This window comes from Bos taurus, chromosome 7 (genome assembly GCF_002263795.3).
Source record: "Bos taurus isolate L1 Dominette 01449 registration number 42190680 breed Hereford chromosome 7, ARS-UCD2.0, whole genome shotgun sequence".
Classification (NCBI taxonomy): Eukaryota; Metazoa; Chordata; class Mammalia; order Artiodactyla; family Bovidae; genus Bos; species Bos taurus.
Window position 1 is genome coordinate 13,662,797 of NC_037334.1, and position 14,026 is coordinate 13,676,822.

The following is a 14,026-nucleotide window of genomic DNA, read 5'->3' on the forward strand; positions in this document are numbered from 1 at the left end:
AAGGACACCCCAAATGAGTTACTGGTGGGGTTACAGAAGCTTTCATTCAAGCCACCACAGAGAGAATATTAAAGTTGAAGCAATCATCTCTTTGGATACATAAAAGCTATATATTAAAACGTGTCACAAAGTGGAAAAAGGGAGGCATTCAGCAGAGCAAAAACAAGCAGCAGACTGATTGTCCTTACAAGAGGGCAGGGAAACTCATTTTGGAGTTCACAGTGCCAGGAAATAGAGCTGCTTCAAGCAAAAAAAAAAAAAAAAGATTTTCATTGATTCTTATTACAGCTAGCAAAGGCAAGCTCAAAGAAAATCAAGGTTCAGATTTCTCATGACTGTAGTTGGATTTGCAACAAAGAGAGCCTTTGGTCACTTCTCATATGTAGGCTGAAAAAGAAGCAGTGAGATTTTAGCCAGTGATTCTGACCCCAGGCTGACACCTCTGTGCCCAAGGTCTGAGCTCCTCAGGGAGGACGGCCTGGAATTGCTCCTGCACCAGCATCTCCACAAGCTTCTCCTTCATGTGAATATCAGGTCGCAGCCACTGTCCAGAAAGCTGCTGGAGATGTCTCAGGATACCCCTGGGCCCAGCTGCATCTTCATAGTGGAACTCCCGGAACCTCTGCCTGGAGGCTGCAGGGTTGAGAGGACTCCTTCGGGGCACGGTCTCTAGGTCATCTTCATCCAGGCTCTCTGGTGGAACCTGGACCTGGGGCGGTGCTATCAGGATGTCTTCTGGCTCCTCAGCCATCCTCTCATTTGGTGGTGACCTTATTTCATCATTCTGGACTTCTCCATCTCTTTGCATCTCTGGATACCCTTCAGTCTCCATCATAGAACTCTGCAAAAGGATTTTTCAGACGCCTGTGCAGGTGCCCCTTGGAAGGCCGGGTGAACAGGGGAAGGAGAGAAGCGAGACGCCAAGCCCCACCACTGGCTCCGGGAAAAAGGTCAGTTCTGGTTTCCTCTGTGTGTATGCCCAGCAGTGAGATTGCTGGGTCGTATGGCAGTCCCATTTCCAGCTTTTTGAGGAATCTCTACACTGTTGTCCATAGTGGCTGTACTAGTTTGCATTCCCACCAATAGTGTAAGAGGGTTCCTTTTTCTCCGCACCCTCTCCAGCATTTATTGTTTGTAGACTTTTTGATAGCACCCATTCTGCCTGGCATGAGATGGTACCTCATTGTGGTTTTGATTTGCATTTCTCTGATAATGAGTGATGTTGAGCATCCTTTCATGTGTTTGTTAGCCATTTGTATGTCTTCTTTGGAGAATTGTCTGTTTAGTCCTTTGGCCCATTTTTTTGATTGGGTTGTTTATTTTTATGGAATTGAGCTGCAGGAGCTGCTTGTATATTTTTGAGATTAATTCTTATTTGTCTTTATACCACAGAGTCTTGACAAAACCTCTCTTTTTTTCCCCTGATTTTTTTCTTTTTTAAAAAAAACTTTTAATTTTTTTCTCATTTTTCTTTTTTAAAAAATATTATTATTATTATTTACTTTACAATATTGTATTGGATTTGCCATACATCAACATGCATCTGCCACGTGTGTACACGGGTTCGATCCCTGGGTTGGGAAGTTCCCTGGAGAAGGAAAAGGCAACACACTCCAGTACTCGCCTAGAAAATCCCATGGATGGAGGAGCCTGGTGTCCATGGGGTCGCAAAACTTTTAATTTTATATTGAGCTATTGGGCTTCCCAGGTGGCGTTAGTGCTAAAGAACCTGCCTGACAATCCAGGAGACAAAAGAGATGCAGGTTTGATCCCTGGGTCAGGAAGATCCCCTGAAGTAGGAAATGGCATCCTATGCCAGTACCCTTCCCTGGGAAATCCTATGGACAGAGGATACTGGTGGGCTACAGTCTAGAGGGTTGCAAAGAGTCAGACATGACTGAAGCAACTTGATATGCATAGCCAATTAACAATGTTTGTAAAATTTCAGATGAACGGTGAAGGGACTCGGTTTAGTTCAGTTAAGTAGCTTAGTTGTATCTGACTGTTTGTGACCCCATGGACTGTAGCACGCCAGGCTTCCCTGTCCATCACCAACTCCCAGAGCTTGCTCAAACTGATGTCCATTGGGTTGGTGATGCCATCCAATCATCTCATCCTCTGTCGTCCCCTTCTCCTCCTGCCTTCAATCTTTCCCAGCATCAGAGTCTTTTCCAATGAGTCAATTCTTTGCATCAGATGGCCAAAGGATTGGAGCTTCAGCTTCAGCATCAGTCCTTCAAATGAATATTCAGGACTGATTTCCTTTAGAATTGATTTGTTTGATCTCCTTGCAGTCCAAGGGATTCTCAAGAGTCTTCTTCAACACCACAGTTCAAAAGCATCAATTCTTCAGTGCTCAGCTTTCTTTATAGTCCAACTCTCACATCAATACATGACTACTGGAAAAACCATAGCTTTGACTAGATGGACCTTTGTTGGCAAAGTAATGTCTCTGCTTTTGAATATGCTGTCTAGGTTGGTCATAGTTTTTCTTCCAAGGAGCAAGCGTCTTAATTTCATGGCTGCCATCACCATCTCCAGTGATTTGGGAGCCCTCCCAAAATAAAGTCTATCACTGTTTCCCCATCTATTTGCCATGAACTGATGGGACCGGATGCGACAATCTTAGTTTTTTGAATGTTGAGTTTTACGCCAATTTTTTCATTCTCCTCTTTTACTTTCACCAAGAGACTCTTTAGTTCTTTGCTTTCTGCCATGAGGGTGGAGTCATTTGCCTATTTGATATTTCTCCTTGCAATCTCGATTCCGCTTGTGCTTCATCCAGCTTGGCATTTTGCACGATATACTCTGCATGTAAGTTAAATAAGCAGGGTGACAATACACTGCCTTGATGTACTCCTTTTCCTATTTGGAAACAGTCTGTTGTTTCATGTCCGGTTCTAACTGTTGCTTCTTGATCTGCATACAGATTCCTCAGGAGGCAGGTCAGGTAGACTGGTATTCCCATCTCTTTCAGAATTTTCCATAGTTTATTGTGATCCACACAGTCAAAGGCTTTAGCATAATCAATGAAGCAGGTGGATTTTCTAGAATTCTCTTGCTTTTTCTATAATTCAACGGATGTTGACAACTTGATCTCTAGTTCCTCTGCCTTTTCTAAATCCAGCTTGAACATCTGGAAGTTCATGCTGAAGCCTGGCTTGGAGAATTTTGAGCATTACTTTGCTAGCATGTGAGATGAGCACAATTCTGCTGTAGTTTGAACATTCTTTGGCATTGCCTTTCTTTGGAAAGGGCCTCAGCCATACATATACATGTATCCATTCTCCCCCAAACTCCCTCCCCTCCAGGTTGCCACATAACATTGAGCAGAGTTCCATGTGCTCTACAGTAGGTCCTTGCTGGTTATCCATTTTAAATACAGCAGTGTGTACATGTCCATCCCAAACTCCCTAAATATTCTTCCCCCTCAGCCTTCCACCATAGCAACCACAAGTTCATTCTCTAAGTCTTTGAATCTCTTCCTGTTGACAAAGATCTCATTTTATTTCTGTTCATGAGGGTGGAGAAACCTGGGAGAGGTTCAAAGCTTCTGGGCCACTGTGAGTAGTCATGTGAAGAGCTTGTCCATTAACAATGTTAGTTGGATTTGAAATGTTAGTTGGGTTTGAAATATGTCAGTAGTAGCTTCATTAACAGAAACCCCAAGTGGGAAAACAAAGGAGGTAATGTACCCTTTCTGATCTGTAATGATCAGATCAATTGTGTTTTTCTCTAGTCCTTTTGTTTTCCTCAAAGTAAGAAGGAGATCAGGGAAGAATACTGAATCTGGAGATGAGAGATGGGCTGCTAAGTTAAAAATTCTGTCATTAGAAAGTGAAGTCAAGTGAAAGTGAAGTCGCTCAGTCATGTCCGACTCTTTGCGACCACATGGACTGTAGCCTACTAGGCTCCTCTGTCCATGGGATTTTCCAGGCAAGAATACTGGAGTGGGTTGCTAGAGAAGTAGGTAAATCATAATAGTAATATCTTTTATTGGACACTTACCACGTGCCAGTCTTTTTACATTCATTATGGCATTGCATCGTTATAACCCTCTTAACTAAGAGCTCAGATGGATCATATAGCCCTTCAGTCACACAGCTAAGAAGACATAGATGTGCTCAGTTGCTCAGTTGTGTCCGACTCCTTGAGAGCCCATGGACATAGCCTACCAGGCTCCTCTGTCCATGGGATTCTCCAGGCAAGAATACTGGATTGAGTTGCCTTTTCCTTCTCCAGGGGATCTTCCCGACTCAGGGATCAAACCTGGCTCTCCTGCATTGCAGGCAGATTCTTAACCATATGAGCTACAGGAAAATTACAAAAACTCAAATCTATGTCTGTCTGCCTCATAAAACAGTCATCTTAACTGCAGTGTCAACCTTGTCTCCCTGAAGGAATATTTTAAAATAACTACCAATGAGGATGCTACGTCAATAGGAAGAGGGTGCATTTCCTATAGAAATACATGTGAATGTTCTCTTCAATACAAGTTTTATAAACACAGTTAAACCAACTTCCATAGAAAAGGGAAGATTATCAGAAAATCCATGCATATTTAAACAGAATGCAGGCCAAGAAGGTAACCAGAAGTGCTGAAGGGCTGGTCTCCAACCCAGAAAGCCTCAGAACCAATGTCATCATCTCTATCTCTTTCCTTTTTTCTCTCCTTCCCATATTCTCTCATGCCAAGTGATCTGATGTCTCATTCTAAGTACTTGCCTTGCTGCCTTCATCTCTGCAGACTATATTTCCTAACTTTTAAAGTTTATTGAGCCATGATTTCTTTAGGTTTCCACAGCATGTCAGGAACTCTTCTTTAAACTCATTTATCCCTGTCAACAGTCCTATGGAATAAATGTCATTAATAATCCCCTTTTATGCCAGTGCATTGAGACAACCCAGAGGGATAGGATGGGAAGGGAGGTGGGAGGGGGGGTTCAGGATGGGGGACATATGTACACCCATGGCAGGTTCATGTCAATGTATGGCAAAACCCACCACAGTATTGTAAAGTAATTAACCTCCAATTAATTACTTCACACTCCCATGTACTTCTTCCTCTCCTACCTGTCCTTTATTGACATCTGTTTTGTCTACACCACTGTCCCAAGGATGCTAGTGAATATTCAGACAGAGAGAAAAGACATCTCCTACATAGGCTGCTTCACTCAGGTGTATTTCTTTATGGTTTTTGCTGGAATGGACAATTTCCTCCTGACTGTGATGGCCTATGACTGGTTTGTGACCATCTGCCACCCCCTGCACTACATGATCATCATGAACCCCTGCTTCTATGATCTCCTGGTTCTCATGTGTTTATCATTTTATTCAGCTCCCTCTTTCATGTGCTACTGATGATGCAGCTGACTTTCTGTATTGGAACTGAAATTCCACATTTCTTCTGTGAACTGACTCAGACTCTCAAGGCAGTATGCTCAGACACCCTCTCAATAACATCTCTTTGTATGTGGCCACTGCCCTGCTGTTTATGTTTCCTCTGATTGGGATCCTCTCTTCTTACTCTCAGATTGTCTCTTCATTAATAAAGATGGCCTCCACTGAAGGCAAGTACAAAGCATTTCCCCCCTGTGGTTCTCACTGCACTGTGGTCTCCTTGTGCTATGGGACAGGCCTGGGGCTTTACCTTACTTCTGCTGTGACCCAGTCTTCCCAGAGAAGCTCCATTGCCTCAGTGAGGTACACTGTGATCACCCTGATGCAGAACCCCTTCATCTATAGCCTGAGGAACAAGGATGTGAAGGCAGCCCTGGCAAGGCTCCTGAGTCTAGGCACCCCTTGTCTGTGATGAGTCACTGACCTCAGAACTAAGTGGATATTGTGAACCCCAAAGACAAATGTTGTAGATTTAAATCTCCTGGTTCCTTTTCTCCCTTAAAAGACATGTTCATTTCTTCTATTCCCAAAACACCTGTGACTTCACTTTTTTGGGATTGTCTTTTAAGGGTTTTTTTTTTTTTTTTTTTTATGTAGGCCATTTTTTAAAGTCTTTATTGAATTTGTTACAACATTGCTTCTACTTTTATGTTTAGGGTTTTTGGCCACAAGGCATGTGGGATCTTAGCTCCCTGACCAGGTAACAAAGAAGCACGCCCTGCACTGGAAGGGCAAGTCTTACCACTGGGCTGCCAGAGAAGTCCCCACTTCTGTTTTTGTATTAGTTCCTCTACTGTTGTCAGTAAATTTTTTTGACATTTTCTTTATATGCTGTCCATAAAATTTCATGGTTTTACATGCTTTCTTATAGCCATTCTAACAGTTTCTAACTTCAGATTTAGAGCACTTTATCAAGTGCTGACCTGGTAGTCCCCAAACTAGCCTCTCAAACCCTGGTCTTCTTCACATTCATTTGGTTGTGGGCTTGTTATCTCCAAAAGAATTGGGATAGAAATCATACAATAGATATAACAAAGAGTTTCTCATATCAGGATTGTGTTTGTTTCCTCACATGTGTGACTTTATATCTTCTTGAAGACACTTCTTTGAGATATTTTCTCTTATTCACCCCACTTTTCAAAAGAAGTGGCTTCCCTGCTGGTTCAGACAGTAAAGAATCAGCCTGCATTGGCAGGAGACTTGGGTTCGATCCCTGGGTCAGGAAGATCCCTTGGAGAAGGAAATGGCAACCTACTCCAGTATTCTTGCCTTGGGAATCCCTTGGACAGAGGAGCCTGGTGGACTACAGTCCATGGGGTTGCAAAGAGTGAGATATGACTTAGGATGAAGCAACAACAACAACAATTTTCTGATTACAGGAAATAGGCTGCATTCAGCTTCCAAGATCTTCCCTGGATTCCAAGGGCAGGTTCAAACAGTTGTTAATTAGGAAAGGGAGGGGATGCAGAGACAAAAGAGGAACAGTCAAGAAGCAATAGTGCAATTCTTAAATCATCCAACATGTACATTACCATTGTAAAATAGGGGATTCCCTGGTGGCTCATATGGTAGAGAATCTGCCTGCAATGTGGGAGAACTGGGTTTGGTCCCTGGGTTGGGAAGATCCCCTGAAGGAGGGCAGGGCAACCCGCTCCAATATTCTTGCCTGGAGAACCTCCATGGACAGAGGATCCTAGTGGGCTACAACACATGGGGTCATAAAGAGTTGGACACACCTGAGTGACTAAGCACAGCGCTGCACATGTAAATAGATGACCAGTGTGAGTTTGATGCATGAAGCAGGGCACCCAAAGCCAGTGTCTGATACAACTTAGAGGGATAGGGTGAGGAGGGAAGTGGGAGCAGCCAGGATTTAGAATGGGTGGGAAATGCATGTATACTTATGGCCAACTCACGTTGATGTTTGGCAAAAACCATCACAATATTGCAAAGTAATTATCATCCAATTAAAATAAATGAATAAAATTTTTAAAACAACTGAAAAAAAAAAAAAAAAAAAAGACCCAATAGTACAGTGTTGGTGCAGGGATATAGGTGAAGATAGTAAATGACTTAGACCAGTGGTATCTGGGGAAAGAGTGCCCCAGGCTGAGGTTAAGGTTAATACAAAGCCCCTGCGGTAGGAGATTGCATGGGGGTGGGGGTGGGGGTTAGCTGGAGCAGAGTGAATGAGGGGGAGCACAGTAGAACAGGAGGACAGGTATCAGGGCTGATCCTATGAGCCTTTCTCTGCCGCTGAATGACTCACACTTTCATTTACTCTGAATGAGATGGGGAGTCATTGCAGGGATTTGAGCAGACATGTAACATGATCTGACAAGATTTTAAAGATCATTCTGGCTGCTGGGTTGAGCATGGGTTGTAGGGTGTAAGTAAGGTAGCCTGTTTGGACTACCTGCAGGCAAGCCTGGTGAGATATAGGTACCTCAGGTCAAGGGGAGGATAGCAGTGTAAGTATTGGGAAGCAGTCAGTTGAGTTGTATTTTGAAGGCAGAACTAAAAGGATCTACTTCCAGGAAGGATACATGTGTGAGAGAAAGAGAAAAGACAAGAATGACTCCAGCATTGGGGCCTGAACAACTGAAAAAATAGAACTGAATTCATTAAGATGGGTTTCCCAGGTGGCACAGTGATAAAGAATCCACCTGCAATGCAGGAGACAAGGGTTTGATCCCTGTGTCAGGAAGATCCCTTGGAGAAGAAGTGGCAACTCACTCCAGTATTCTTGCCTGGCAAATCCCATCAACGGGGGAGCTGGGATGATTATAGACCAGTCTGCAAAGAGTCAGACATGACTGAGCCACTGAGCACAACAGCACACATCCATTGAGTCATAGAGGGTGAGAATGGAGCAAATTTGAGAACGAAAGAGGATATAAGAGATTCAGAGACATCTCAAAAGTGAGATATTTCAAATGGATATATATTCTATGAGTCCACATATAAGAAGTACGAAGAGTAGTCAAATTCATAGAGACAAAATAGAATGGTGGTTTCCAGGGGATAGAGGAAGGGAGGAAATATGATTAGTGTTTACCAGGTCCAGAGTTTCAAGTTGGGAAAGGTGAAAAAGATTTGGAGATGGATAATGGCAATTATTGTCCAACAATATGAATATACTTAATGCCAAGTGTATAGAACTGTACACATAAAAATGATTATGATGGAGAGATGGATCCAAAAAAATATTGCTGTGATGTATTTCAAACAGTATTCTGCCTTTGTTTCCCTCTGGGCTTCCCTGATAGCTTAGTTGGTAAAGAATCTGCGTGCAATCCAGGAGACCCTGGTTCAATTCCTAGGTCTGAAAGATCCACTGGGGAAGGGATAGGCTAATCACTCCAGTATTCTTGGGCTTCCCTTGTGGCTCAGCTGGTACAGAATCTGCCTACAGCATGGGAGACCTGGGTTTGATGGGAAAGGCTACCCACTCCAGTACTCTGGCCTGGAGAATTTCATGGATTGTACAGCCCATGGGGTCAAAGAGTTGGACATGACTAAGTGACTTTCACTTCACTTCACTTCTATGTTTCCCTCTAACAGTTTTATAGTATTCAATCTTACATTTAGGTCTTTAATCTATTTTGAATTTATTTTTGTATATGGTGTTAAAGAATGTTCTACTTTCATTCTTTTACATGTATGTTATGTAAATGTAATCACAATAAAAGCATTAAGTAGCACAAAATAATGGAGAAAGATTGAGGCTGATAATATTTTCAACATCATTATAAAATAATAGAGCTTAGTTAGGATTTTTTGGATAAAAATTTTATTTTTATTTATTTTTTGACCACACCAGACAGTTTGCAAGATCTTAGTTCCCCAACTGGAGGTCAGACCTATGCCACCTGCAGTGAAAGTGTGGTCTTAACCACTGGACAATTAGGGAAGTTCCAAGATAAAAATTTTAATATTTTTCCTCAACAACATAGACGAGGGTTCTCAACCTCAATAACAGTGACGTTTGCCAGGAGAACCAACCCCAAGTCCAAGGAGCCATGGCTGCATGGGTGCAGGAGGGCCTAGAGGAGCTATCCCACATTGAAGGTCAGGAAGAGTGGCGGTGAGGAGATACCCCTCATCCAAGGTAAGGAGCAATGGCTGTGCTTTGCTGGAGCAGCCGTGAAGAGATACCCCACGCCTAAGGTAAGAGAAACCCAAGTAAGACGGTAGGTGTTGCAAGAGGGCATCAGAGGGCAAACACACCGAAACCATACTCACAGAAAATTAGTCAATCTAATCACACTAGGATCACAGCCTTGTCTAACTCAATGAAACTAAGCCATGCCCGTGGGGCAACCCAAGATGGGCGGGTCATGGTGGAGAGATCTGACAGAATGTGGTCCACTGGAGAAGGGAATGGCAAACCACTTCAGTATTCTTGCCCTGAGAACCCCATGAACAGTATGAAAAGGCAAAATGATAGGATACTGAAAGAGAAACTCCCCAGGTCAGTAGGTGCCCAATATGCTGCTGGAGATCAGTGGAGAAATAACTCCAGAAAGAATGAAGGGATGGAGCCAAAGCAAAAAGAATACCCAGCTGTGGATTTGACTGGTGATAGAAGCAAGGTCCGATGCTGTAAAGAGCAATATTGCATAGGAACCTGAAATGTCAGGTCCATGAGTCAAGGCAAATTGGAAGTGGTCAAACAAGAGATGGCAACAGTGACTGTCAACATTCTAGGAATCAGCTAAATTAAATGGACTGGAATGGGTGAATTTAACTCAGATGACCATTAAATCTACTACTGTGGACAGGAATCCCTCAGAAGAAATGGAGTGGCCATCATGGTCAACAAAAGAGTCCAAAATGCAGTACTTGAATGCAATCTCAAAAACGACAGAATGATCTATGTTCATTTCCAAGGCAAACCATTCAATATCACACTAATCCAAGTCTATGCCCCAACCAGTAACACTGAAGAAGCTGAAGTTAAATGGTTCTATGAAGACCTACAAGACCTTTTAGAACTAACACCCAAAAAAGATGTCCTTTTCATTATAGGGGACTGGAATGCAGAAGTAGGAAGTCAAAAAACACCTGGAGTAACAGGTAAATTTGGCCTTGGAATACGGAATGAAGCAGGGCAAAGGCTAATAGAGTTTTGCCAAGAAAATGCACTGGTCATAACAAACACCCTCTTCCAACAACACAAGAGAAGACTCTATACATGGACATCACAAGATGGTCAACATCAAAATCAGATTGATTATATTCTTTGCAGCCAAAGATGGAGAAGCTCTATACAGTCAGCAAAAACAAGACCAGGAGCTGACCGTGGCTCAAACCATGAACTCCTTATTGCCAAATTCAGACTTAAGTTGAAGAAAGTAGGGAAAACCACTAGACCACTCAGGTATGACCTAAATCAAATCCTTGATGATTATACAGTGGAAGTGAGAAATAGATTTAAGGGCCTAGATCTGATAGATAGAGTGCCTGATGAACTATGGAATGAGGTTCGTGACATTGTACAGGAGACAGGGATCAAGACCATCCCCATGGAAAAGAAATGCAAAAAAGCAAGATGGCTGTCTGGGGAGGCCTTACAAATAGCTGTGAAAAGAAGAGAAGTGAGGAAAGGAAAGATATAAACATCTGAATGCAGAGTTCCAAAGAATAGCAAGAATAGATAAGAAAGCCTTCTTCAGCGATCAATGCAGGAAAATAGAGGAAAACAACAGAATGGGAAAGACTAGAGATCTCTTCAAGAAAATCAGAGATACTAAGGGAACATTTCATGCAAAGATGGGCTCGATAAAGGACAGAAATGGTATGGACCTAACAGAAGCAGAAGATATTAAGAAGAGATGGCAAGAATACACAGAAGAACTGTACAAAAAAGATCTTCACGACCCAGATAATCACGAAGGTGTGATCACTGACCTAGAGCCAGACATCCTGGAATGTGAAGTCAAGTGGGCCTTGGAAAGCATCACTACGAACAAAGCTAGTGGAGGTGATGGAATTCCAGTTGAGCTATTTCAAATCCTGAAAGATGATGCTGTGAAAGTGCTGCACTCAATATGCCAGCAACTTTGGAAAACTCAGCAGTGGCCACAGGACTGGAAAAGGTCAGTTTTCATTCCAATCCCAAAGAAAGGCAATGCCAAAGAATGCTCAAACTACCGTACAATTGCACTCATCTCACACGCTACCAAAGTAATGCTCAAAATTCTCCAAGCCAGGCTTCAGCAATATGTGAACCGTGAACTTCCTGATGTTCAAGCTGGTTTTAGAAAAGGCAGAGGAACCAGAGATCAAATTGCCAACATCCGCTGGATCATGGAAAAAGCAAGAGAGTTCCAGAAAAACATCTATTTCTGCTTTATTGACTATGCCAAAGCCTTTGACTGTGTGGATCACAATAAACTATGGAAAATTCTGAAAGAGATGGGAATACCAGACCACCTGATCTGCCTCTTGAGAAATTTGTATGCAGGTCAGGAAGCAACAGTTAGAACTGGACATGGAACAACAGACTGGTTCCAAATAGGAAAAGGAGTACATCAAAGCTGTATATTGTCACCCTGCTTATTTAACTTATATGCAGAGTACATCATGAGAAATGCTGGACTGGAAGAAACACAAGCTGGAATCAAGATTGCCGGGAGAAATATCAATAACCTCAGATATGCAGATGACACCACCCTTATGGCAGAAAGTGAAGAGGAACTCAAAAGCCTCTTGATGAAAGTGAAAGTGGAGAGTGAAAAAGTTGGCTTAAAGCTCAACATTCAGAAAACGAAGATCATGGCATCCGGTCCCATCACTTCATGGGAAATAGATGGGGAAACAGTGGAAACAGTGTCAGACTTTGTTTTTGTTGGGCTCCAAAATCACTGCAGATGGTGACTGCAGCCATGAAATTAAATGACGCTTACTCCTTGGAAGGAAAGTTATGACCAACCTAGATAGCATATTGAAAAGCAGAGACATTACTTTGCCAACAAAGGTCTGTCTAGTCAAGGCTATGGTTTCTCCTGTGGTCATGTATGGATGTGAGAGTTGGACTGTGAAGAAGGCTGAATGCGGAAGAATTGAAGCTTTTGAACTGTGGTGTTGGAGAAGACTCTTGAGAGTCCCTTGGACTGCAAGGAGATCCAACCAGTCCATTCTGAAGGAGATCAGCCCTGGAATTTCTTTGGAAGGAATGATGCTAAAGCTGAAACTCCAGTACTTTGGCCACCTCGTGCAAAGAGTTGACTCATTGGAGAAGACTCTGATGCTGGGAGGGATTGAGGGCAAGAGGAGAGGGGACGACAGAGGATGAGATGGCTGGATGGCATCACTGACTCGATGGACGTGAGTCTGGGTGAACTCTGGGAGTTGGTGATGGAGAGGGAGGCCTGGAGTGCTGCGATTCATGGGGTCGCAAAGAGTCGGACACGACTGAGCGACTGATCTGATCTGATCTGATTAATATTTGTCATAGAGTCTATCTTGTATATTGTCTGATGTTTATCAGGATCCCTGGTCTCTACTCGTGAGATACCAGCGCTGAGTTGTGATAAGCAGAAACTGGTTATTCCAGTGTTCTCAACCAGACTGATTTTGCCAGTTGTTCCAGAGAGGGCAAAATCAGTCTGGTTGAGAACACTGGAATAAAATAAAATTCTGTGGGTACCAGAATTGATGGTGTATGCTTTCAAAGAGATGAGATCATAGAAAAAGCAACATTTTGGGGAGGATAAAATGTCAGGTTATCTTGGAAAGGTTGAGTTGATGGCCTTCAGAATACCCCACTATTATCTGAGAGGTAAGTGGTATTGGTTTGGATATCATTAATCTGCATAAGTGACAGTATAACTTAATTAATCATACAGACAGAAGAAGTTCCTGCTGAGAGATTCAGGAGTTATTAATAGAAATAGAAGCCCATGCTTGAACGATCCTACCCATGATGCTTCAGTTCTCAGTTGTAGAGCCTCATCTGGATATATGATCTCATTTGACCCATTATGATATCCAATCATTCACATTCCCATTCTTTCAAGGGAAATAAAACACTTACAGACCCACACTCCCCTTTGGGTATCGCTCCAAACTTCTAAAGAATTTGGTCAGTATCTGTTACTTCCATTTTCACAACATTCATTCTCTTCTCAACCAACTCATCAGGAGTATTTCTACCTCCATCACAACTGCCTTCCCTAAGGTCTGCAGTGACCTCACATGCCAAATAAGTTGTTTTTTTCTTTTTTTTAAATTTAAATTTATTTATTTTAACTGGAGGCCAATCACTTTACAATATTATATTGGTTTTGCCATACATCAACATGAATCCACCATGGATATACGCGTGTTCCCAATCCTGAACCCCCCTCCCACCTCCCTCCCCATACCATCCCTCTGGGTCATCCCATTACACCAGCCCCAAGCATCCGGTATCCTGCATCAAACCTAGACTGGCGATTCATTTCTTATATGATATTATACGTGTTTCAATGCCATTCTCCCAAATCATCCCACCCTCTCCCTCTCCCACAGAGTCCAAAAGACTGTTCTATACATCTGTGTCTCTTTTGCTGTCTTGCATACAGGGTTATCGTTACTATCTTTCTAAATTCCATATATATGCATTAGTATACTGTATTGG

At 42.6% G+C, this 14,026-nt stretch overlaps 1 protein-coding gene and 1 pseudogene across 1 annotated transcript; one reads left to right on the top strand and one right to left on the bottom strand.

The window, feature by feature from the left end:
* Positions 1-274: 274 nt before the first annotated feature.
* Positions 275-1,115, bottom strand: LOC101906266 (SCAN domain-containing protein 1-like). Its single transcript, XM_005208694.5, has one exon. The coding sequence runs from the start codon at positions 833-835 to the stop codon at positions 410-412; it is 426 nt and encodes a 141-aa protein (XP_005208751.1). The 5' UTR covers positions 836-1,115; the 3' UTR covers positions 275-409.
* OR7D14P (olfactory receptor family 7 subfamily D member 14, pseudogene) lies at positions 4,918-5,812 on the top strand (annotated as a pseudogene).